Source organism: Acanthopagrus latus, chromosome 15 (assembly GCF_904848185.1).
Source record: "Acanthopagrus latus isolate v.2019 chromosome 15, fAcaLat1.1, whole genome shotgun sequence".
NCBI classification, from domain to species: domain Eukaryota; kingdom Metazoa; phylum Chordata; class Actinopteri; order Spariformes; family Sparidae; genus Acanthopagrus; species Acanthopagrus latus.
In genome coordinates this window covers 15,901,952-15,927,290 of record NC_051053.1, presented here as the reverse complement: position 1 = coordinate 15,927,290, position 25,339 = coordinate 15,901,952, and the positions used below count along the sequence as shown (strand labels likewise).

Sequence of the window (25,339 nt, the reverse complement as noted above, 5' to 3'; positions counted from 1 at the left end):
TCATTTATCATAACAACCCCATGCATGCTAGCTTCAGTAGACATCTCTGCAACGCATCACCATAACGTCAACACTGTTGTTTCTTTTCACTCTGTTGATATTAGTTAAATTTATTCAATGTTTTAAACTTAAATTCAGGACATTTCTTAGCACATCACCTCTTTAAGCAGGATTTGTAGCTCTCTTTCAGGTGTTCAGGAAAGATCTGACGCTTTATACACAACTGACAGTGGGTGATACAAACAGTCCTGCTGAGGTGTCTCTGATCGAGATACCCGCACTCTGAAGAAAAACATTTGCCACCATGCTTAAAAGCACTTCAGTAAACAAAAATGGAAAGGTCATCAATAAAGGTGAATGGGAAAGCCAAACACTTACAACTCTGATGCATTTATTAATTGTCTGCTTTAATAACAGCATTTTGAATGACTTCAGGAAGGCTGAAGAAGGCCATTTGGCAAAATATCCCTCATAAGATAAAATAATTGAGTTATGAGTTTACTTTGTTTTTTTTTTCCATAGCATCTAATCTAGGTAACATCAATATGGACGTTCTCGCATGTACAAGACCGTAGGTAGTGCAAATGAAGAGTTGATGCAAGCTCGAGATAAAGCTGGAGGCTTTGGGGCGGAATGCAGAGAGCAATCTTCTCTCTGTCAGCTTTGTTTAGAGATGCATTTATCTCAGCAACGATATCGGATCAACATCGATGTACGGTCACGGGGCAGCAAAGCCGGTGTCTGGGTTTACTTGAATCATGACCCACAAGCAAACAAAATGTCTGGATTCAGATAACTACGTAAAAAAAAAACCTAAAAAACAGCTGAGATTCCCACAGACAGCAAGAAGCCCCGTCTCCCCACACACAAATACACACAATGCTGTAAATAAACTGGTGTGTGTGAGAGGGAAATGTGTTTATGCTTCAGTGTTAGTGGACCAAGAGGCCCGTACACACACACACACACGCACATGGCCAAATATTAGAGTGGACAAGCTGTCACAATGCATTTTCTACAGCCAGAGATCACAACTACAAAATCGTGGTAATAACACAGACCAGACTGAGGAAAAGACACAACTATAAATGAGCTGCAGCTTTCCTGCTCAGACACGCACAGTTCTGTACCAGTTTCAAGTCAATACAATGATTATACCAGAGCACATCAGTTGCCCTGAAAGAAAATCTCCAACTGAACATTGTAAAGTAACATTAAAATACAAGAACAATTTCTCATTGATCACAGCACACACACTCTCCCACGTTAATATAGAAATCACCCCACATATTATAAGACAATAAGAAAGAAAGCAGCAGAAAAGGGGGGGGGGGATATAACTGAGAGCTATACAAAGGGAGGGATAGCGGACTCAAAACAGAAGTAAAAACAGACAAGATAAACAGTGGCAGCCTTGGCTTGGTTAACAGCATTCAGAGGCCTTCAGAGAACCAGCCAATAGAAATTCAGCACGGGGAAGCAGACGGAGCTTCCCGGAGCAGGGCCCAAAGCCATGTGAAACCTAACCCTGGATTATCTGTGGGGTAACAAATCACTTCTGAGCTCAATATAGACCTCAATACAATCATCATATAGTCCTACAGCCAAGCAGTACAAGCACATTATTGTTCATGTTTGTTTTAATATACCCTGAATACTAGAAGGATCTCTATCACCTCCAACAGGGGCCGGTAAGATATCAGTCACATAAATGTTTTATAAACTAATGGTTTCAAGCTGTACAAGGTCACACTGCACATTTATTTTCATTTGCGAAATAGTGGTGTGGTAAGAGGTTTACAGATGTAACATGTAAGATATGACCAGAATTTGACATACAGGGAGTTGCATATCACCAGAGGAACAGGCAACTGCTGCTCATTATACAGGAGCATAGAGGGAGCCACCATGGGCAACAGAGCTCTAAAGCCTCCACGTGAAGATAGCTGGACACCAAACTGAGACTAAACACAGCCTCCAAGACCGACGGGCGTCAGTTTGATGACATGGGATTTTAGGAAAATAGGTGTAAAAATATTTCCTGTCTTAACATCTTATGAGATTATTTTGTTGACTTAACAAACTAAGTAGCAAACTCGCCACTTGCATGCATCTCCCAGCTGACACAGCACACAAGAGAGGCTATCAGACCATTGCCTGCTGTCATACAAAGTGGTAATGGTAGAGGAGGTTGCAAGCTGGTTAGTGCGCGACCTTCAGTAGATATCGCTGCAACACAATTTCTAGACATAAAGCTGTGATTGTGACGTCCTTTTAAACCTGTTGCAGCACCACCTACTCTGCACCCAGTGTTGGATAAAACAAATCATAGAACACATGGAAAAACACACTTGACCAAGTCTGCTATCATTTCCATTATCAAGGTTTCCAAATACTTGGATGGCTGTTTGACAAGGCACTGGGAGTCTGTTATAATTTAAGACTCTCCTCCAGAAACCCCAAACACGATCCATAATTTTTCAAACAATCTTTGGCAGCTGAGCAGGCCGAACAACTGATAACCTTCCAACTGAAACTGAGACAGTTAAACTTCTGAAGTGATTCATCACCAACTCAAACCCATATTGACTCTGTGTGTGACAGTGGCAGACAATCATATAAACATCTCATAAACCAAAATGAGATCTCCATCAAGGGACAGCTCCCAGAACAAAATGAGTTTGGATATGGAACGCAGTCACTTTTGGTTATATAAATTTCTTGTTATCTCATTTGTCCTGAAAAGTTCTAAGGATATTATAATAATAAAGATAATAATTCAACAATCGGTTTGATCATTGTTTTTAATGTGAATTAATTCAGACTTTCAGTTCTTTTTCTAAGCTGAAAATCTTTGGATTGTGGACAAACGACATTTCAGGACGTCATCTTGGGCTTTCGGAATACACTGATCAACATCTCCCACCATTTTTCACATTTATATAGATCTACAATGAACAGATTAGTTGAAAAAATCAACAGATTAATCAACAAAGAAAAACAATCATTCGTGTACGTAAATGATGTCTGTCTGTGTCTTGTCATCCACATCACCAAAGTGACTGTGATTCACTGTATTGCAAACATAATTATCTATGTGCCTATTGTTACAGTTGAAGTTTTATGTTTGAGAGACATAATTTTATTAATATCATCATATAATATTATCACCACTAACATCACCTTTGGTTTAAATAAGAACTTTTTATGGCCCATAGCCCATTCCCTTTTTCCCCGCCCTCACAGGAACATTCCCTAAAATTGTGTGACAAAGTACATTTTTGTAATCCAGACCATACTGCTCACAGATGTGCCACCAGTGAACAGCACCAGCTCCTCATAAGACCACACACGCTGAGTTTTGTTTGTAACTTTACTTTTGATGACATACGTTTGTGACAAATCCTGCTATAATGCACTTGTGGTCTGATCAATCACAGCCTGCTGGTATGAATCCAGGCACAAGACAGCAGTGATGGGACGATCCCACATCTTTTTATAGAGCATTCATAATAATAATTTTATATTTTTGTTTCCATTTTCTTTTTCTTTTTAAGTGAAATGGCCCTTTATTCTTTCCCTCCAGTGTCCTTCCATTATTGTGGGTGCAGCAGCAGTGGAGACCTGCATCTCCACAAGCAACAAGTGGGTGTGATCAGTGAAACCTGCTTTTAAGAGGCAGCGATGTGACAACAGTGCCCCCCGGTGGTGTCAAACAACCACTGTTAACACACCTGCTGCTTATATTTAAGGTTTAAATGCTTCAAATGTAACTTCTTACATTTCGTGCTTTCTTGTGAACTGGTTGACTGTCACTGTACTATGAAAACATAGATTTATTAGATTCTCTGCAAGACATTCCAGATCAGATTCTGAAATAATGTAACTCTGAAAACAAGTGAAACAAAGTAGTGATTATCAAACTCTACCCACTGACTGAGATTCCTTTGTTTTTAAGGATTTTAAAAGACAGTATCGAACAATGGCCACATCGGCTTGATACAGAGAAGTTTATGCACCAGTAATTTGGACTTTCAGACCTTATTTTTGCGTAAGTGACTGATACGCTCTGATTTATGCATTTAATTCTGCATCGATGCGCATGAGAGTAAACTTGAGCTAGCAGAGCAGAGGTAGAGAGGGAGAAACAGCGGACCTGTTCTTTTTTGAGTGCTCGTCCTTCCCTTTCTTCACTCCAAAGATCCTTGTGATCAGAGTGCTGAACAGGAGAGTGGAGGAGTTCCTCACCTGGGACACAAAACAACAGAGGGAGGGATGATGGAAGACAGAGAGACGGTGTGTTCAATATCAAAAGTGACCACACAGCAAACATAAGCATCACAGATACAGTGAAATTAGTAATACTCACCTTTTTCATCACTATTAGGTTTTGCAGAAGCACACTGCCTCAGACTGACACCAACGTGCCAGTTTATTGGCTAGACCAGACAAATAATGCAGTCCAATAGCAGTAAATGTCTATGAATATTCCAATCACTTATTGTTAACTTCTTTGTCTTTTCAGACAAATACTGACTAAATTTGTTCCATGTTTAGTCTACCATCAGTTACATAAATGCATTTGCCAGATATTAGAATCACCTCCCAGGAGAAGTGTTGGAGTGGAAAACAAGCATGACGCTGGGGGCACAATTTAATCTGTCTAAATTCAAACAACGGAGAAAAACAGATGTGTTAAACATGGAAGTGGAAACTCACTGCCCAAACAGGAGAGGTGAAGCCCAGCACAGCAGCCTGCAGTCCGTCTGAGACAAAGGGAATGATGTTTTCCCCCAGACGAGTGTCTCTGTACAGAGCCCGGAGGATGTTCAGCGCGTGGACCTGCGGTGAGGTAAACACAACGCACAATGACAAAGACAATGATTTATTTTCGAAAAACATTCACAAAATTACTCAAAAACTAAACATTTACGTAACCGTAAAAAGCATTACATTTGTCAACAGGCCTCCACAGCTGATGTGCTGAACAACTTACTACTATTCGTCATTATTTAATGAGCTGGGAATATTTATAAATATTACACAACCTTCAAAAGATGACTGACCTCATGTTCAGGCTGGTAGACATATTTAACAGCAGCAGCCAGATTACAGCACAGTTTGGCTGTTATTCGTTCCTGATGTATTTTCAAGAGCTGAACAGTCTCCACTGTGCCATCCAGCTCCATTATAATGGATGTGATCCAGTTTGTTTTATTTTCAGAATCAATTAATACTTCACTGAACTGCAAGGGAGCTTAAACTGTATTAGGGCTACAAGTAAGGAGCTTGAGTCCCAGCAGAACTCCTTGTGATGCTAATTCAGAGATTTTTCAGGAAGCAGCTCTTCTAGGTAAAATCTGACTGGATATACGATTCATTTATGAAGCTACTGGGAGGTCGAACCTGAGGGACAGTGGAGCTGTCGGTGTTCCTGTCAACAGAAGGCATGGCTAAAGTGATCAGCTCCCTCATGGTCATCTTCAACAGGCTGCAACTGGATGACTTGGGCTCAGAGGAGAGAAGAGCCTGCGGAAGAAAAAAACAAAAGGGAGAGAAAAGAATGAGCCTCAAAGCAGATCAGTGTTAATGATTCATATTGTGTGTGCAGATGACTGCACTTCTAGTAACAGTCAGACTCAAAAAGGATCGAAAACAAAGCCAAACCAAAACTAATTTATTTTTTCCTCTTCCTTGTGAAAACTTGGTTCCTACACTACCCACAATGCAACCCAACTGCTGTCAGTTTGGTTGGAGATTTGTTTGACGCAGATATTTTTATTTTCAAACATAGACATAGTCTTCAGTCTCAACCTCTGCTTATTTAATAATTAATAAATAGTGGACAGAGCCACTTCCATGCCATCCACTGGTTTTTAGACTATCTTTTGAAACCTGAACTTTAACACAATATACCGGTGGTATAGTGCTCTTATGCTGTTTGGCTGAGTTTCTATGAAGTCGAAAGTCTACAATATAGTAATGAAATGTTATTTACCTGTCAATTTATTTCCTAACAAAGAGTCCAAAAGATGTTCGATCACAGTACACATGCAACATGTTAACAGCTATTCAGATATACTGTATGGATATGCATTTTGACAAATAATGGCAAGTAACGCATTTGTCGATTCATTTCATAACAGGCCACATGAACTACCGTCAGTTAAGTGGTTTAGATTCATTATCATCTTATTGTTTGCAAAATTGCACTGGTCGGGCTCTGAACTGAAATGATTTATTCCCATCGCTGTTTACAGTATAGCGGTATTTTATCACATAAAGACAGCTTTACAACTACATAAGTTGGTCTATACTGATAGCTCAACTGAATGACATCATTTGTATGTGCCAGGAGTGGGAGCTGGGAATGTGGGAGCCAGGAGGTGACAGCAGTCGGCTGCTGTGTGTGAAAGGAGTTATCTTACTGTGGGAGCTGATGGGAGCCAGCTGTGTGTCTGGCCTGGGTTATGGTTAACAGTCAGGCCTGGGAGGGATGGAGAGATGGAGGATGGAGCGAGGGAGGAGAGGAGGAGGCACTGTCTGGCTCTTATGAGCACTTGGGGGGGTTTGGGTGGAGAAAAGCGAAGAGGAAGAGGAGGGCTAGCCCGGTTCCTGTGAAGTCTGTCCCAGGTCGGTCCAGACCAGCATGAGGCGAGAGCAGGAGCCAGCCTGCCGGATCTGACTCTGTCTTTCTGTGTGAAGGAATGCAGCTTAAGGCTCTGCCAAGGTGTCGACTTCTGCCTCTCTCCAGACTTCCTCCGCTCTGCCAGGCTCTCCCGCTTTCTTCTTATCTCCTTCGTCTCCCCATCTCCTTTCATCCACATCTTGTGTCGCCCGTATTTGTTTTCTATCGTGATTTGCGCTGCCTTACTACTCTTTCTTCTCTCACTTTACAAAATCTCCAACTTAAGCAGTCTAACCATCTCTTCATTAGAAAAGCATTTTCAGATAAGCCACGGGGAAGCTCATGGAATTTAACGTGATAATAATTCCAACAAATAATCAACGTCTGCTGCAGGAAGACAACTGTTGGACATTTAAAACCTAGAATCTAGTTCCAGATTTCAAGAGTTCTATTTCAAAATCAAAATTAAGAATGTAACCAGGTTAAATTCAGCAGGTTCAAAGATCAGACATTCTCTTTACAGCGCACGTGCCTGGTTTATAAACTTGTAAAAAACAGAAGGGAGTCGGTGATGTCGGTGATGTCAGCGGTGCAGCCATGCATCTCTTACCCATAACCACAAGAAAGAGCACCCCCCCCCACTCCCAAATTACTGCTATGATAAAACATGAACTCTGTCATGTCTAGTTTTAATATCAGTAATCAGAGGAAGTGGGGAGGCAATCTGTGGCTGAGCAACACACTGAGTCAGTCAAGTGTTAAGGCAGGTTAGTCAGATATTACAACACATTGTTAGAGGTGTGTGGGACTGGTGAGTACCAAGAGGGGGTCAACCAAAGGACAACGTGTGTGTGTGTGTGTGTGTGTGTGCAGATATATGTGTGTGCATGAATCGGTGTGTTTGTGTGTGTTTCTGTGTGTTTATGCGATTCACTGAGTAAAAAAGACAGATGGATTAAGAGACTCAGTGTTCTTCCAGCGTGATTGCTCCAGCGGCATGCCAAGAACTGCTGATTGCACTACTTTTAGGAGTAAACAGGAACACAAGGACACACACACATGTTCACACACAAGCGTGCACAGAAACATAGGGTTGCTATTGTGAAACCTCAGAAAAACCTTCCAACATTCATTCGCTAACCGTAACCACTATGCGCATTTAACACATGCCATATCATAATGCTCATTTTGACTAATTTTATTTTTTTTTACATTAACCATAATATGACTTGTGTCACAGTTAATGTGAAGCCCTATGTGAACATTATGTCAAGTTAATTTTATTTTTGCGGCCCAGTATCACAGATCACATTGCCTCTGAACATCCTCTGTCCTCTTAAGACCCTCAATTCAAATGAGGAGAAACTTTGAAAGAAACCTGAGGGAGAGCTACAGAGGAGGGATACCGATCCTCCTCCTTTGAAGGACAGGTATGCAACACCTTATCTAAATCCAGAAAATGACAACGAATTGACATAAATAAAAATCAAATTGCTTATTTGCCTTCAGTCTACTGACAGGTATGATGACATAAAAAACGCTCAAATAAAGCAGTGACCCAAAAACTGTGACTTGAGTAGCACCAAAGGATCCCAAACAGCAACAAAGGATGACTGTGTCCAGAGAGGGCTACATTCAGTAATGATGGAGTAAACCAATGTGACCACTTCACCGCACACTCTGAAAAAACTAAATGAGAGGAATGTGATGTTTACTGACAAAAGATCTGCATCGCCTGCTTTCTGAAGGCTTTCAAATTAAAACAACAGGGCCTCTTTCCAACACTTAAAAATCAACGGAGCGAGTCCAGAATCAAGACGGATACAAGTGAGCACCCATTTGATACTCCTTAGTCTGATTCTTATCATTTACATTTTCAAAGCCATGCTTACACACCTGGATGTAGAAGGGTATTCCAGCGCTGCGGCGTGTGGCACACAGCTTAGATGACGGGTCGCTGGATTTGACCTCTTCTAGAACCTCAGACAGCCAGCGGGCCGGAAGCTGCTGCAGGGCCTGACTTCCACTCCTTACAAACACACACAAACACACATACACAATATCAAATACACAAAATCTTACAGCAGATGAATCACTATGAAATTCCACATGTTGACTCATTCAGTTAGATATGAAATAAATAATTCACTGTGGATCTAGGTCTCCTGTGTAGCCTCCCTTTTTGAAAGTGGTTGATATTACATGGAACCCTGCCCTAAATTGTGACACATTACTACTGTTCTCCACACCATCTGGTACGCTGAGTGTTTTTAAAACAAATGCTAAGAATACAATCTGAAGCAGGTCTGACAAACACACACCCACAAGAAACCGCTATGCCCTGTTCTGTAAGGAGCAGCTGTTTGACAAGAGCCGGTGGAGCGGAGAGGACAAATGAAAACAATCCAATGTGAAGGACCGGGCGAAAGGCGCAGCGCTGCCACACACACTCCACTGCACTTCATCACACACCCTTAACACACACACATTCACTGACATCACTTATTTTACATTATATATTCTTAATTAATTGAAAATGACTTTGTAGAAATCTATTTACACTTTGACATTAATAGTGGCAGAAATTACAAACCATGCATTTAAATGCCATTTACTTTATTACAGCAGATTTAACACCCTAAATTTTAAGACCTCAGCCTAATTATCTAAGTACCTAAAGTTACTGCTGTGAGATTCATTGTATTTAAATTCATTTCAAGTGGCAATTTTACATTTCATCTCATCTAGCACTATACTTTGCTACAGGATCTACTTTTAGTGAAAGCATTGCTAAACTAATAAAACGTTGATTTTGGTTTTGTATTTCAAAGCTACTCGTTCACTTTCATTCCACGTTGAACAGTACCGCAGCACAGACTGATGGGGCCTCTGTGGCGACGTGCTGCCAGGGGCAACATTCAACGTGGCTGGAGTCTCATACAACCCGACACTCCCCCATCATCTGCGCTTTTCACAGAAATAATCCTGCTATTATCCTCCTGAGGGGAAAGAAAAACCAATCTTTTAATTCTCAAACGACATGAAAGAATTTCTCACTTTCTTGTGCCTCTCTGTTTTTCCTCAATGGTGGGTTGTGGAGGATGTCTTTAGCCCTGCGGCAGGTGACAAAACCACAAAACCGTCGCAGCAGTGTTGCCTTTGAACCACCCAGGGCTGAGCAGTTAAAACAAAACTCACTTGTTTTGTTCTTGTACAAAAAAAAACAGTCCCGCAGTGTGTTGTGTAATGAGGACGACATTCTAGTGGTTGCGTGTAGGAGTGCTAGGAGTGTGTGTACTGCTCAGGGCACTTGTGGATGCGAGTGTGTGTTTTCAAGAGGGGGAGAGCAGTGTGTGGATGGTATGCAGGCCGTGTGCTGGGTTATGGGGTGTTGATTGCGGGGTGCTTAACCGCGGCCTTTTGATGCTCTGCCTCGGGATCTGGCTCTGGTGTGTTCCACTGTGTTTGCACTCTCTCGCTGTGTCTCCTCGTCTCTCTCTTCATTCTGCCCCATGTTCTCTTTCTTTTTACTTTTGCATCTCTCTTTACGTTTCCCTTTTTTTTCCTGTCGCTTTAGACTCCTGGTTTGGCACGGGCATTTATATCTGCACTGTTTTACAGCAAGGGTTCCCAAATTCTGTCAGACGCAGTCCCACAGGCGTACAGGCCTGTCAGATGAACTCGAATACCCCTTCAACAACACCACCCATGCTTAACTATTAATGATATCAAAGTGGATTAAGTTCCAATATTGTTTTCACACAAACAAAATGTCATTTTTTTTAGGTTGGTTTGGTTAAGTTTGCATTTGGTCGAAATGGCTCCTGTCACTGTACAACTGCCCATATATCCATTACTTTTAGCCATATCGGTAGTTAATTATTATTAGCTATTTTATTATTCTTTAATTATTTAGGACATGATCAAACTACTTTTGATTTCACCGTTTTGATTGAGTGACCCCTCATTGCACGTTAAACTGTAGAAAGGGGTCATGGAAGTTGCTGTTTTCGAGCAATGGTGGTGATGTTAGATTAAATTTAATTCCCTTTCTTTCTGGTGCATCATCTGATGTTATAGCTACAGGTGACAGATTTCTCTTGGTTTAAACATTTGGGAAACAAGTATCTGAGCTCTGTCCCAAGCAAAGAGACATCAATATTCTTCTCTCAGAGACAAAAAAAGCAGATCAAACAAAATGTTGAACGGATCCTTTAAACAAATGATGTATTGTAATGTCACACAATAATAAAAATATATTAGCTTAATTTATTCAATATAAATATTCTAAGCATTGCTAGTTGACACACTGTGTTCCTCCATGATCTGCAGGTACATTGTTTTAATGCCAACAACTCTGCTGGCCGTCAGGAGGGCTCCACCAGTGATACTGAGAGGACTTCTTGCTAATGACAAGGCACACTCACACACACTGTGTTATGATGGGAGCTGGTGCCTGCAGCCATTCAGCAGTATTACCTTTCAGCCCTTTGCCCTGAATGTGAACACACACACCTGCACAGCATGTCGGTGAGGCGTACAAAGCCCACATAAGCCAGTTCAAAGGCGCCACGATGACGGGACTGCAGGAGCTGCTGACGGAAGTACAGGCCGACTCCCTCCACCTGTAACAGAGAGAACCAGGGAGGGAATCAGCGACTGAGCGGGTGTGGAGTTATGTATGCATGACTTTAAAGCCTCCTGCTTTCCCCTCCAGCAGAAATGAATGTGACCAGTTACTCAGGTTCAAAATGACATAACTGCAGTCAAAAAGATTAAATGTCAGCCAGGCTGCACACTACCTGAACATTTGAACAGTGCAGACACTGAGCAGCATCAGTGGCTGAACAATGAGGGACTAGGGTGACACATTTCTCTGTTCCAAGAAGTAGATGTTTTCCTGCATACCGATGTGACAGTAGCTTCCTGTCTATGATCATAGTATTAATCTGAGGAGTCAAGAATGTCAAGATGTAGTGTAGTTTTTCCAAGCACCTTTCCACAGAGAATTAAACAAAAAAGTCTGGCTGTAGACGGGTCACTTTTAACTTCTTAAGTGATACACATTACAGAGGTAGATTGTTCTATGACTGCACTGACTGTACTAATCTACAGTCTGAAAACCCTAGTGTGATAGGTGGGGTATCACATGGAGTAAAAGCCTGTCTCAAAACTCATGGAAGCATTTCAGTGGCTCACTTTCAGTTGAGCATCATCACCTACCATCACCATGTACATTTGAAGCCTTTAAGCTTAGGGATTACGGTTTCATGCTGAGACGGTGTTTATTCAGTCTCTTCTTGAAGTCATGGCCGCGACTCGTTGTGATGTCTCAGGCGGCAGCAAATTGCTGAGAGTCTGGAAATTATTGGGTAACATGTCAAAGCACAGAAACTAATGTGGATAGATGACGAGTTAAGTCTACTGGTGCAAATCCCCACAAAGAGAACACTTTTCATCGTTCTTGTGGGTGCAAAATCCCTCACCGCGATGGCCATGACTATTGGTCTGTGAGAATATGTCCACTGGAACATGAAAACAAAACAGGGGAGCACTAAGATCTAAATAAAACCTCTCTGGCAGACTTTGTTCTTTGAGTTAGAGTATCAATCTTTTTAAAAGTGTAGGAGAACCTGCTGTGAAATAAAAACAGATAAAAGGCCAACTCCATAGTCGGTGTTTGGTTTGTCTACTATGGGCTACTACAGAAACACAGCAGCACAACATAGCGAACCCTTTGAAAATCACCCTCTGTGGATATACTATAAAAGACTCTTCCTAAGAAACACATAATTCTTAGTTGATCATAAACTGATAAAAACATAGTTATGAACATCATATTCCATTTTTGCTAAACACACAGATCCCATGTAAGTCACATAATTACAACAAATAATTGAAAAAATATCCCCCAACCATGCGAATGACAAAATTCCAGTCCGCTCGATCAAACTCTAAACTGCATTATCTAATCTCACTTTATCTTTTTACCTATTTGGCAAGCAAAGTGAAGCTGCAACACCGGCTACACACTTAAAGACTACACTTAAGTTTTCAGCCAGTGAGTGTCGAGCCTGTCAAGCGTGAGAGCGGCATGTCAGTAGCGTGACAAGTGTGTTCAAAAAAGGATGCTGAGACATCCACATAATGGCCACTGTCAGTAAAACCATCCAGTTAGTAATAGTGTTAGCAACATTATTCTAACTATACACATACACACAACACACACAACTGAGTGCCGTGGCAGTGTGTAAACTGGTGAGTGTGTTGCAGGTGAGGCGGCAGGGCGAGGCGGACGCAGGGCTCCAGCGCCCTGTCATTAAGGCTGTGGTATCACCGCCACCGCAGAGGCGGCCAGGCCTCGACTTAGTCAGGGGTGGCATGGAGGGCACAGGGAGGGGTGGCGAAACATTGATGCAAAAACACCCTGTGTGAAAAGGGGGAAAAAAAATCCCAACGGCCCCTCAGGGGATGTGGGGTTAGACACAACATCTAAACTAACACAGACGCAGACCCACAGATGAACGGGGAGTGCGTCAGTCACTGGAGCCTTCAGGGACGATGTCACTGACTCAAGGAACAATGATGTGTGAAGACAGCAGGAGAAGGTGCTAAAAACAGGAAAAATAAATAAATGAATAATATGTGTAAAAGCAAAATATTGCAAAAGAGAAAGTGTCACTAAACGTATGGCTTGGGCAGCTGCTTTTTTGGCCACATGACTGGACAATAAACTCAACTGACCCTGCCGACCCAAAGTGGACTAACTTAAACACCAAAGTATGGACTGAGGAAACCACAGTGGTACCAAGCCCAATGACTTATCACATTGCTGGCCAGAGTGGACTCCCAGGACAGGCCTGACCTCACGGGGGTAAAAATGGCAGCGACAGTCACTGTTAGAAGGACCGTGGCTGCCGGGGCCCAGACCGCTGCGGTGCTGAGCTGGGCCGAGCCGGGCCGTGGCTTCGCCTATTTAAAGTTTCCCTCCCGAAGGTTCCCGTCTGTGTAACTGTTTTAAAAGGGCCGAGCAAGCTTCCTGCGCCGGGCGGGGGATGGTACGGGGGGTGACTTTATTTAGACGTCAACTTCCTGTTTGCAAACGTGCCCGTTTCCCAGAAAAACTTCCATGTGCGGAGAGGGAAGTTTCCCAAGTCTAATTACATGTATGGCTCGGGGCCGTGACAGTGACCCAAATAGCCAACTTCTCCCCCGAGGCCGAGGGTTAGACAGCACTCTGATAATGTTGTTGTTGTTGCAGCAATCTGCAAGAAGAATTGTGAAGTTCTGGTGTATAAATGGTTCAGACTACAGAAGAACTGAAAGCACTCATTCAGATTCTTTTACTATTACACAATAAACACACTCAGCTGCTCAGGTTCAGCGTGGCTGGACTGGTCAGGTATGTTGACATGGTTAAAATTAGTTGTAATTACAGTTAATTAAGTTAAAATACATATATTTTAACTTTAAGTAAGACTTGACTCTATGAAGCAATTCAAGCCTCAGTTGCAAGTCGCCTGAGGGTTTTTATGAATGGATGGAATGTATCCATGCACATCTACTCAAGCGTTGTGCTTTTGCACAAGTCTGAGGTACTCATACTTTACTTTAGTATTTCCATTTTCTGCTACTTTATACTTCCATTAACAACATTACAGAGGCAAATGTGTTTTTTTCTCCATAACATTTATTCGATATAGCTGTTATTTTTATGTCAGTTAGATATGACTTTGCAATTACTACTTATTACTTTTCTAATCATTGGAAAAATGCTCAATATCTGAACCATCAATTGGCCAGGCAGTATATACATTCATGTAAATACATGTATACATGTACAGATATCCATTTCTCAGTGACACTGAATAGGGAAATCGAGTAACAAAAGGTGAAAATGCAGCATTTAGGTTTCAAAGGCGGTTGCTGATATCATGGACCTACTTGCTACCAAGTTACACAGTCTTTAAGTTCGACAGAGCCTACAAAGTCTTTAACTGTGTCCAAAGTCTCCTCTTCAATCACTCATGCTTTATTCGCTTTAACCACTGCTAACTGAGCAATGAAATGTGATGACATTTGCTTGTTTGAATCATCGTCAATTTTCGCCATCTTTGACAGGTACAGGAGATTTTCAGAGAAACGATGTGTACATGATATGAAATGATTGTGAACTACATTCAGAATTCTGTCACACAAAATGAATTCCAATAATATTTTGCACTGGAGAGCAAATATAAAGTAGTGCTGGACAAAGCATTCCTATTGTGTTAATAGCGGTATGTGTGTGTATGTGGGTGTGGGTGTGTTTCTCCCTTAGCTGCAGAGCGGCCAGACAAATGGTCTGGCTCCTCTGTGTAACCAGGGCTCCAACCGATCCAGGCAAAACTATGCCAATAAACACCAGAGCTGTCAAACTCCAGCTGACCAGCGACTTTGGTGGTCCGTCAAACTCAAACAGTACAAAAACTTGTATTGTCCTGTCAGGATGTCAAAGTGCTACACCTTCCTTTATTCTTTGTTACAATCAGCCAGTGTAACAGTCCGGTCTCCCTTCTTTCACTGCTATATTAGACAAAAAGTCCAATCACAATGCATCATCTTTACAGGAAAAGTCTCAAAATAATGTGGTCACTGCTCATTAATGAAAAGGGAATATATCAAACCATTACCATTTATGCCCATCACAACTATTGCTGTTGCCATGGTGCCACACAGTGACAGAAACATCTGCAGTGTTGCCAGGCCAACAAGGATGTAACACAGGATGCTGGCTGAGGACCGCAGGAGGTGTTGAGCTCACACACATTTTGGGAAGAGATGTGTTTTGGTCACACACACAAAGTATACACATACATTTGCCCATGCATGTCATTGCTGTGGTAGGGCAGAGTGACTCTGTCCACAGAGACTTAACCAGATCCAACTTTCCAAACACTACTGGAATCACCCCACTGACTGTTAATGCTAACACACACACTATTCGCACATGCACACACACAAAGCGTGGAACTGATGACAAACGAATGAAACAGAAAAAGGGATGCGGTAAGGACGGAGTGAACAGGAGTTCAGATTTTCCTCTTGTCCATGCAGCCCTCAGCATGAGTTTGTTCAATCATCGGTTATGTAACAAGGAACACTGCCATAGTTAGCACATTGACCAACATGGTGTCCATGATATCACCACCAATTATCTCTTTGGGACACTGTGGTTGTGACGTCATTATCGAGTCAGTTTCTGCAGGGACAGTTAAAAACACCCTGGCTGTATTCAGCCCTACTGTGTCCATCTGGTTTAGAAGAAATACTGCGTGACTGTTGAAAAACTTTAATGGAGCTGAAGAACTCAGTGGCAAACTGTAACATGTTGAACTGAGACCAAAATATGCACATGCATCTGGTCAAAGTTCAATAATCAACAAGCTAGGCTAAATTGAGCTAACTGCCTGCTGGCTGTAGCTTAACATTTACTTTATAGAAATGAGAATGATATCAAACATCTCATGAAAGGCCTAGTCCACATGTACACTGACGTTTTTGGAAACGAGTTAAAAAAAAAAAACAGGAAATGTGTGAAATATGTAAAAAAAACAAAAAAAAAAAACAATTGCTGATAAATAATATATAGTCGAATTTGTTGTCTACTGCTACCCTGTAGTAAACTGACTGATGATGATACATTCCTGCAATTAAACATATTCCCAGTAAAGAAACTACAGAGTACTAAACTGTGCCTCCCTATTACACAAACACAAAAACACACATTCAGCACATAGTACAGTGTGATACTTCCTTCCTCTGTCAGAGCTGTACAGTATATGCATTGGTCCACAAGCACACACGTAAACATACGCTTTACCCCCTACACATACAAATGCAGCCTGTCTGGTACCCTTGTTATTATGGATGTCCACATGCTGAAACACTCAGACAACTATTCCTGTGTGAGTTTGTCTGTGTGTCAGTCTGTGCATGTGTATGTGTGTGTGGGAGTGTGTTGTTTGCAGCACTCTGTGTTTTCCTGCTGGTGGTGGAAGTGATTTGGAAAGAATGCAGTGGAAAGGGAGGGCCGTCGCGGCCGTTAAACCAGCAGGGTCGGGCCTCAAATGAAAGCGTGGCGCTAACGAGGGCGGATGCTAATTGAAGAGCCTCCCAGCGTGGCAATACAAACACACACAGACACACAAACACACACACACACATTCACATCATTCCACAATACAGTACATATACACGCATACTGTGAAAAACAATGTCACCTTATTATATGGAATATATAAGCTCAGTTTGTGTGCTGTCTACTGTAAATATCAGCTGAGACAAGGTTAGCGTCAAATCTAACGTCGCTGTTTTCCAATAATCGTTACTGGATGAGAATGGCAACTACTCTATGTAATCAAGGTGGGGGGGCTGGCCTGTGTTCCTCAGCAGTACATTACCACAGATCAGCTGTTCTACAGTTGGTTGGTTAGCCATGCTAGCCATTGCATTCCCAAAATGAGGCTTCAAAGCAGTGAGAATAGTGACAACACAGAGCGGCGTAGTGACAGCAGATGTCTGAAGTCCATTCTGGCAGGCCCTTCTCACCAGGGGGAGCAGAGCATGTAAGACTACATCAGTCTGACCATATCTCTCCCAATACTGACTTACAATACCTGTGTTCACATCCACACACACTGGGAATCCAGATACCATATTGTCTAGAACTCAGTGGGATCAGTTTTATGTAACGTAACATGAGTTCAGGAATAATTCAAATCTGAATCAGTGGCCCGCTGTGATGGAATGCGCACTGATTTTTTTCCTGACGTTCATAAAGAAACTGTATTTAATGAGAATTAATCACATGATTTGAATAGCAGCCATTACAGCGCATACCTTCGCATAGGCCCAACAGCCTGCTTTAATTCAATCACGCCTAATTTTATATCAAACTTGTAATCTCTTTATAACTCTAAATTTCAAATCACCATAACTGTAAAATCAAAATTTGAATTAACTTCCCAGAGAAATTGCCAAAAATGTCAGAAAACGCATTAAAAACAGTTACACAAGCCCAAAAACTGCTTCAAAACTTGCTGGATGCTACAGTGTTTGAGGCAACAGGAGAAGGAGAGTGAGAGTGAATCTGAGTGAGTGTGTTTTGCACATCAGGATCTCACCTGCTCTTCTGTGATGAGCCCAACGTGCGTGTGCGCGCTGTCATTGGTGTAGTGCAGAGGCAGGCTCTGACACAGCTGTCCAAGCAGCATGGCCACTTCCTTCATGCTCCGCCAGCAACATACCAGCACCATCTGGGCTGTCACCCTGTAGCCCTCACCGCCTGAAGCCAATACATACACGAACGGTGACACACACACACACACACGCAAACATGAAAAAATTGACATGGGAAAAGTTTGATCACATTCTGGTTTATTACCTAATACGTAAACTAAAATGTACAATACAAATTTTAACGGGGTGCAACACACAAGACAAATATCTTGTGTGCTGCACCCCGTAAAAATTTGTATTCATTGGAAACCAAAAGATGGAGGTCATAATATGTGTCTGGTCACACTTGTTTAGGTAATCATTTAATAAGATTCCTAGAAGTACTGGACACGAAGACATAAGGTCAAACACTGCCCCCCTCAGGACATCGCTGGAACTACACACACGACTGACTTCTCCCAGCTCCCTCTCTGAAAGTTACTGTCTGACAATACAGACAAAAAAGTCCAATAGACTGTCAACATTCCAGAAATATGAAAAACAAGATGATGGGAAATTCTGACCCTTAGTAATCAGTCAAAAGAAATTGATTGTGCAGCTGACAAGATATGACAGGAGGAATATGGTACTAAGAATTTTAAAGTACCTGAATTGGGACCATGGGCTGTGAGTACAGCCGCTGCAGCTGCTCCCCTTTGGGAGGAGCATCTCGCTATTTGAATACATCTAAATGGGGGCAATATTCTTTTGCTTAGAGAAATGAAACATGAACAGAATCTGCATAATAAACTCACCTGTGTCCAGTGACGGTGTGTGTGTGGTCTGGCTCTGTGTGTGATCATCCTCCTGGTGTGTGTCCAGCTCTCTGGCACTTGTGAAGAAGTCGTTGGTGTCTCTGGGTTGAATCTCCTGCAGGATCTTCTGCAGACCTGCGGACGTGTCTGTCCAAACATATACACACACACAAACATCATATTCTCAATGTTTTCTGCCGGCTCCTCCTCTGTATGCTCTGTATGCATTTTTTCTATTTTGTTACCGTATCATTCTCCTAACCTCCATGGATAACTAAAGGTCCAGTGTGTAGGAGTTACTAACCTCAGAGCAAGGTTACAGATTGCAACCAACTAATACTGTCATCTCACCCTGTTCTTCCATAACTGCTAAAGACTCTAAACATGTGAAAAGCTCTTTCTAGAGTCAGTGTTCTGTTTGTTTGTTCTGGGCTACTGTATAAACATGGTGGTGCAACATAACAGAGAAATCAAACAAGCATCTACCAAGGTAAAGAAGGGTTAGACTGAGAATTGTTCTTACATGCAGCAATTGAGTGTATGCTTGCTGTAAAATTAGATTACCTGAGTCTGTATCCATGGGGATGAGACCCTCTGGGGACGAGCTCTGGACAACAGGGGAAACCACATCAGACATCCTGTAGCACACAGCGATCAGCTCTGACACCAGACATCTCCACTGCTCAGATTGGCTCAAAGTCCTGTACAGACACATATACATTTAGTAAACAGGTAAGCATGTAGCCAAGATTGTGGGTGATTGGTGAATTTGCTTTAAATACAATATGTTGTTCTCAGGGAAGGAGTGGAGAGCTTTCTTCCACTGTCATTTAAGATGTGTATGTCTTGCTGTTATTCATGTGCTCACTCAGTGTTGAGATGCTGAAGGACAGCAGTGATGCAGTGGGCTCTGCCATAGAGAGGACAGGAAGCAGCTGCCTGCAAGAGAGATGACTCAGCTCTCGACACCTCTAACTGCAGACAGTGCAGCAAGAACTGAACCACTGTGGACAGAGGAACAATGAAATCCTGATATTTAACTCATCATTATGTATTTACATGCATACATGTATGAAGGGTGACTCGTCTGGATCTTACCAGCCAGTGTGTTGTGTTCCAACATAAGGGCCTCAGAGGGCTGAGGCGGTGGGGAGGGAGGCTGGAAATCGAGACCCTGCTTTTGCGCACACTGCAGCAGAGCCTGGCTCAGGTCGGGCTGGTGAAGCAGCATGTTGAGGAGGTGAGATGCCGACACGCTGTCAAAAGGCCTGGTGCTGGTGCTGAGGTCCAGAGCAGCCTGAAGGACACAACGCATCCTCTCCTGCACCTAACATCGGAAAGAGACCAGAGATCAGTAAAACAACATGAAAACACGACTATAAAACTACATGAATTCAAGTAATGCACTTAAGTACAATTATGAAGTTCCTGTACTTTACTTGAGTATTTCCATCTTCTGCTAGTTTATACTTCCACACCAAAAAGATTGTTGGCAAATATTGTATTTTTTCCATTTAACTGACAACTTTAACTACTAATTACTTTGCAAACTACATGCGGATTCGGAGCCTTTGCATAACATTTTTTTAAGTCAGTTTGTTGAACAGGAATTTCTTAAAACAAATACACATCGATTCTGAAAATCAGCAAAATGGTTCATACTGGATGCAATGATCATTCAACCCATCGTATACAGTATACATACATGTACATATACATAAAATTTACTTGTACTGTTGATACTACCTATTTGAATTTTGGGTACATTTTATCGTAGAAATGGTAACAATTTTATGAACACAACATTTTTTAATCTAAAAAAATAGGGCTATACAGTTCTATGAAACCAATTTCAGCAAAAAAACAAAACTATGTTGACAAAGTCAAAAAGATGCCAAGTTCGGTCAGCAGGTTACATTCAGGGTCTTGACACTCATATTAACCTGTAGTCCCACAACTGATCGCGGGAGTTGCCGTAGTAACGCAGAGGCCAGTTGTTTGACTTCCAGGAAGTTGCTGGCGATGCAGTAGAGGACATTCTGAGCATGTGCAGAGGTCACAACTTCACCGAGGGCGAACGCGTCAGGCCCTGAGGAAAATAAAGGTGAGGAAACACAGGAGGAGACGGTGAGTGATGAGAGGGAGAGCAGACACTGAGCCAGCTGGAGCGTCAGGTTGGCATCATAGTAAAGAGCCTGGCTAGTGATGGATACACTGCTGCTTCAGGCACTGACACAAAGGTGGAGTCCAGAGCTGTGAGCTGGCCACTGCTATTGCAATGAAATGTGCCAAAAATCATCACTGTAGCGTCCTTGAGTAAAGCAACAAACTCTCCGGTGAACTTCTGTAACATGTATATCCACTATTAGAGCAGCAATGATTTATATAATAGTTGTCAAATTTCACTAAAATCAGTCTGCAACTATGTTGATAATGGATTAATCATCTGGGTCATTTATCAAGAAGAAAAATGTCAAAAATCTCCTGAATAAAATCTCAAAATATCTCTCTAAATGTGAATATTTTCTGGTTTCATTCATCAGCTATGACTTTTATAAACAAAACAACCAATTGATTAGTCAAGAAAAATAATCAACATATTTGTCAACATTGAAAGTAATAGTTAGCTGCAGTCATTTAAAACTGCCACTGATGGCCAGTAGGTGTACCTGTGCTGAAGGTGAAGAGCTGGCCCAGCAGACACAACAGGTGGAGGGACATAAGGCATTTAGAAAAGGAAGCTCCAGGAAGCAAACCCTCCAGGAGACTCACACACAGCCAGCGCAGGAACTCCTACATCACACACACAAGCCCTTAGATGTGTTTATATAACACAGAAATAGACTCAGGTAGACCTCTACATTGTCATGTTCTGTTTGTTTCGTATACCTTGTACAGATGTAGCGTGTGTTGGTCTCTGTCTCGCTGCTCCTGGTCTCTCTCCTGGATCAGCCTCTTCTGCAGCAGCACAGTGCTGTCCTTCATTCTACACAGCAACTGTATAGTGCAGAATATCAAGCTCCATCTGATCCACCATTTGATCATTACATAAATGTGAAAGGGTGACTAGCACTGCATATCCCTTTGATCAAAATCACATTACTTCTATTCCATCAGTCCACAAGTCAAATTCAGTAAGGAAATTAAATTAATAAAAAAACAACTGAAGACAATGTGAGATAAATAACTGACCTTCTTCAGTAAGCTGACTGTCTGCTGTCTGACTCCTGGAGACTGACTGTTCAGATTAGGTGGCAGGAAGTGGCGGATCAGATCCATTTCCTGTGAGGTCAGAACTTCAGTGCTGCGATGACTCTCACATACTAAGCCCAAAGCGTCCATCCTCACCTGATGTCACATAAATATTAGGTATATGTCACACAAATGTATGGAAAGATAAAAACGCTGACTTGTCCTGAGGATAAACAAATACTCACTTGATCATGTTTGTGTACCAGTGCTTGTTGGAGCAGGGAGAGGGGCACCAGCCCTCCCCACAGCCCCTCCTCTGAGGATGGAACAACACCCTGGGCCCTGGCTGCCCGCAGGCACGTCATGAGAGCTCCAAGTGCACCCCTGCTGCCCGAAAGACCTAACGAGGAATTAAAGACTGTGTTCATAGAGAAGCAAAAAGTGTGGGAAGAAGCTTTCATGGGATATGTTTTGCCAGTAATGAAGGTGAGATATATCAAAATGAATAATCTGGAAAGTAATAAAATAGTTGCATTTATGTGAAGACATCTGTGTATTTGATCCTTCACCTGTGCTGCATGGCGTTGTGTCCTGTAAAGCCTGCACCATGTGTGCCAGACTGGAGGGGCTGCAGCGTAGCAGCTTAGGCAGGAAATAGTCCAGGATGTACGTGGTCTGGTCCAGTCTGGCACGGCACAGCACCTGTAGCAGAGGGGTCACCCACGTCTGGTGCCAGCGCCCCATCCACTCCTCTGGAGCAGTCTTGTCTGCTGCTGCAGCCTCACTGGCCAGCTGGGCCTTGTGGCTGACAAAGAGCCTCTCCAGCAGGTCGCTGGCATAAGGAGCAAGCGTCTGGTCTCCCATCAGGCCCAGCAGGCAAGAAGGCAGCTGGGGCTGGATGTCAAGCAGGTATCCTGCCCCGTAGAGCTCCACAAGGCAGCCCAAAGAGCCATACTTCCCTCTCATATGCCACTCCAGTCCCAACAGGCTTTGGGTGAGCTCTCTGATGTAAGAGTCCTTGGTTGGATTGCAGGTGGAGGGGTTGGTGGTCTGATGAAGGAGGAGGAGGTTGCGGAACAGGGAGCGGGTCTGGTGGCGGACTCCATCCAGTGGGTGCTCCCAGTGGGAGTAGATGTGCTCCAGCAGTTGACGCTGTAGCTCCGAACCTCCACTGAGGGACTGCAGGAGGTGGGGAGGGCAGGGCTGCCCCTCCCCCTGCAGGCAGTCCAGGGCAGCACTGCTCCACAGGGTCAGCACCCGAGCCACCACCATGGCTGTACTGGACTCCTTTATACTACAGAGTAGGAAAAAAAAACGACTTGCTGTTTACCTAGTAAAAAGACTTGTTTCGCAGATATGAGATCACACAGGTCAAGCATTCAGACATAACATTTTCAAATAAAATAAGCATCGAGTTATCTTAGTTTTCAGACAGATTTTGATTGTGTTTCTTTTTCTATGATGAACTTATTACAATCCACATTATTCAGTAGTGAATAGGGATCAGACTTACCTGACATCTAGATCCAGCAGTGTGTTTGGGACCAGAAGCAGCAGCTTTTCCCACTGTGGCCCTGGGAGAGTACCCTTCCAACTCAACATGGCCAGAGCCCCATGACACAGATACAGAGAGACACCCGGTGGGCGATCACCTGTACACAGACCCTCACACCTCTGCTTTAACCAGTCAGGAGCTGAGTCCAAACCCTGAGCTGAGCTACACAGCAAACTGCACACCTGACACACAAAGACAAGAACACTTAAGAACACCTAACACTTGACAGGTAATTTACAGCGGTACAGTTTATTGATTTAATTTAATCAATTTATAATTAATGTATCTAGGGAATACAACAGCTAAATGTGAATGTCACTGCATTTTCTAAGGGGCTGTTTGGTTTAGATTTGTAAAACAAACAAACATTTAACTAGTCTTTTATGCAACTGGGACAAACACCATGCTACACATCATATTTGCTGTGTTACATGTTAAAGGAAGATATTTATTTTTTTAATATAATTACTTTAGTCAGTCCAATTGAAACATTAGTAAAACGTTCTTAAAATGCATTAAGTTTAAAATCCTGATTTTTTCATTCTCAACTTACCACAGAAGCAACTTCATCTCCACAGCCCATCACAGACCTGATCAGCAACACTACAGCCATTCCCGCTGTACTCTGGACAGACTGGATGAAATCCTCTGGAAACAAGGATAGGAACGGAGGTGGAAAGAAGTCAGAAGGAAATATGTTTAAAGCACAGAGGTGCTCGTGGTTTATCTTATTCAGGAGAATAAGTTGACCTCAATCAAAATTTGAGTTCGATCAAATGAGACTCAACTGAGCAAAGAACTGCAGCCGATCTTCTCTGAACAGAATCAGTATAAGTCAAATTGTTTGTGATCTTCATTTCCTCCGGAAACAAGTAAAAGACATTTAAACTGAAACATCTAAGACAATGATAAAAGACTGTAACATACAAGGCTTCTGTAATGATCACACTGACGTAGAGAAACTTAAATCGGGAATATTCTTATTTTACTTCAGCGTCTATAAAACACGATGAAACCTTCTCTTAAAAACGAAAACAGCCCTAACCCCATCAGTATGCCTACCAGTAAACTCTTTAGGGCTGAAAGAAAGAGTCTGACACTCGTGTTTTGAAGACAACCTACTGTTTCACATAGCTGAATGCATCAGAAGCATTTTCAGATGCATCAATATGCCTTGATGCTCATATTCTAAACTTGTTTAAATTTTGTAGCATCAAATGTGACCACAACTGATTTTCTGTGGCAGTGGTACCCGTTTGTAGAGCGCTTAATGGGAAAAAAACCTAATAAGAGACAGCAAGCGGGTGATATCACAGCTGAATAATTTGTTGTGTCAGGTGTTTCTCCATGTCTGCGTCCTGTTTCTTACCATCAGTGAGGATGTGTGTGTAGCAGCCCAGGAGGCAGCTCAGTGTGTCGCCCAGTTTGCAGGGCCTCTGTTCAGCCTGCAGGGCAGTGCTAATGGTCTCTTGGGATCTCTGGATCACCAGCATTGATGTCTTTACCGCAGACAGACATGAGTGCATCAGCTGGGCCTGGGCAATGTGACGTCCTGCTAGACCACTTGGATGACAGCAGGGGGCGACAGAGACACATGGATCATCAACAAGCTGCATCTGGTCACCAAATTCCCTCATGTATCACAATGTACACAAGAAGCACACTTCACCCACTCTGGAAATAAAGCTACAACAGCTGTTACTGTTCCATGGCTAGAATAAAGTAAATTCAACCTCACTGTGTAATACAGTACAAATCAGCTAGTAAGGAAGAGAAATATGAAATATGGAATATGCCTCTATACCTGTTCTGTTGGAGGTATTCACTCAATCCCTTGTGAAGGAACTGCAACACTACATGGGGCAGAGGAGAACAATAATATCGATGAGAGGCTTCTCTAAAAATTAGGCATTCCTGACTTAAAGTTTTTCTTCAAACAAGTGAAGTAGG

The 25,339-nt window shown here is 42.5% G+C and overlaps 1 protein-coding gene across 3 annotated transcripts in view; it reads right to left on the bottom strand.

Moving 5' to 3' along the window:
• Positions 1-25,339, bottom strand: part of thada (THADA armadillo repeat containing) — an 89,879-nt gene that overhangs the window by 62,518 nt on the left and 2,022 nt on the right. For all 3 annotated transcript variants that reach the window (XM_037124359.1, XM_037124361.1, XM_037124360.1), the window contains exons 7-26: positions 25,194-25,242; positions 24,759-24,952; positions 23,943-24,037; positions 23,348-23,571; positions 22,404-23,128; positions 22,080-22,234; positions 21,835-21,990; positions 21,532-21,639; positions 21,312-21,435; positions 20,586-20,731; positions 19,741-19,969; positions 19,511-19,646; positions 19,207-19,343; positions 18,643-18,789; positions 17,794-17,954; positions 11,144-11,253; positions 8,525-8,657; positions 5,407-5,529; positions 4,720-4,842; positions 4,157-4,248 (exon numbers count right to left, since the gene is read on the bottom strand). In XM_037124359.1, the coding sequence (XP_036980254.1) occupies positions 4,157-4,248; positions 4,720-4,842; positions 5,407-5,529; positions 8,525-8,657; positions 11,144-11,253; positions 17,794-17,954; positions 18,643-18,789; positions 19,207-19,343; positions 19,511-19,646; positions 19,741-19,969; positions 20,586-20,731; positions 21,312-21,435; positions 21,532-21,639; positions 21,835-21,990; positions 22,080-22,234; positions 22,404-23,128; positions 23,348-23,571; positions 23,943-24,037; positions 24,759-24,952; positions 25,194-25,242 (3,367 nt within the window). The remainder of the gene's footprint in view (positions 1-4,156; positions 4,249-4,719; positions 4,843-5,406; positions 5,530-8,524; positions 8,658-11,143; positions 11,254-17,793; positions 17,955-18,642; positions 18,790-19,206; positions 19,344-19,510; positions 19,647-19,740; positions 19,970-20,585; positions 20,732-21,311; positions 21,436-21,531; positions 21,640-21,834; positions 21,991-22,079; positions 22,235-22,403; positions 23,129-23,347; positions 23,572-23,942; positions 24,038-24,758; positions 24,953-25,193; positions 25,243-25,339) is intronic.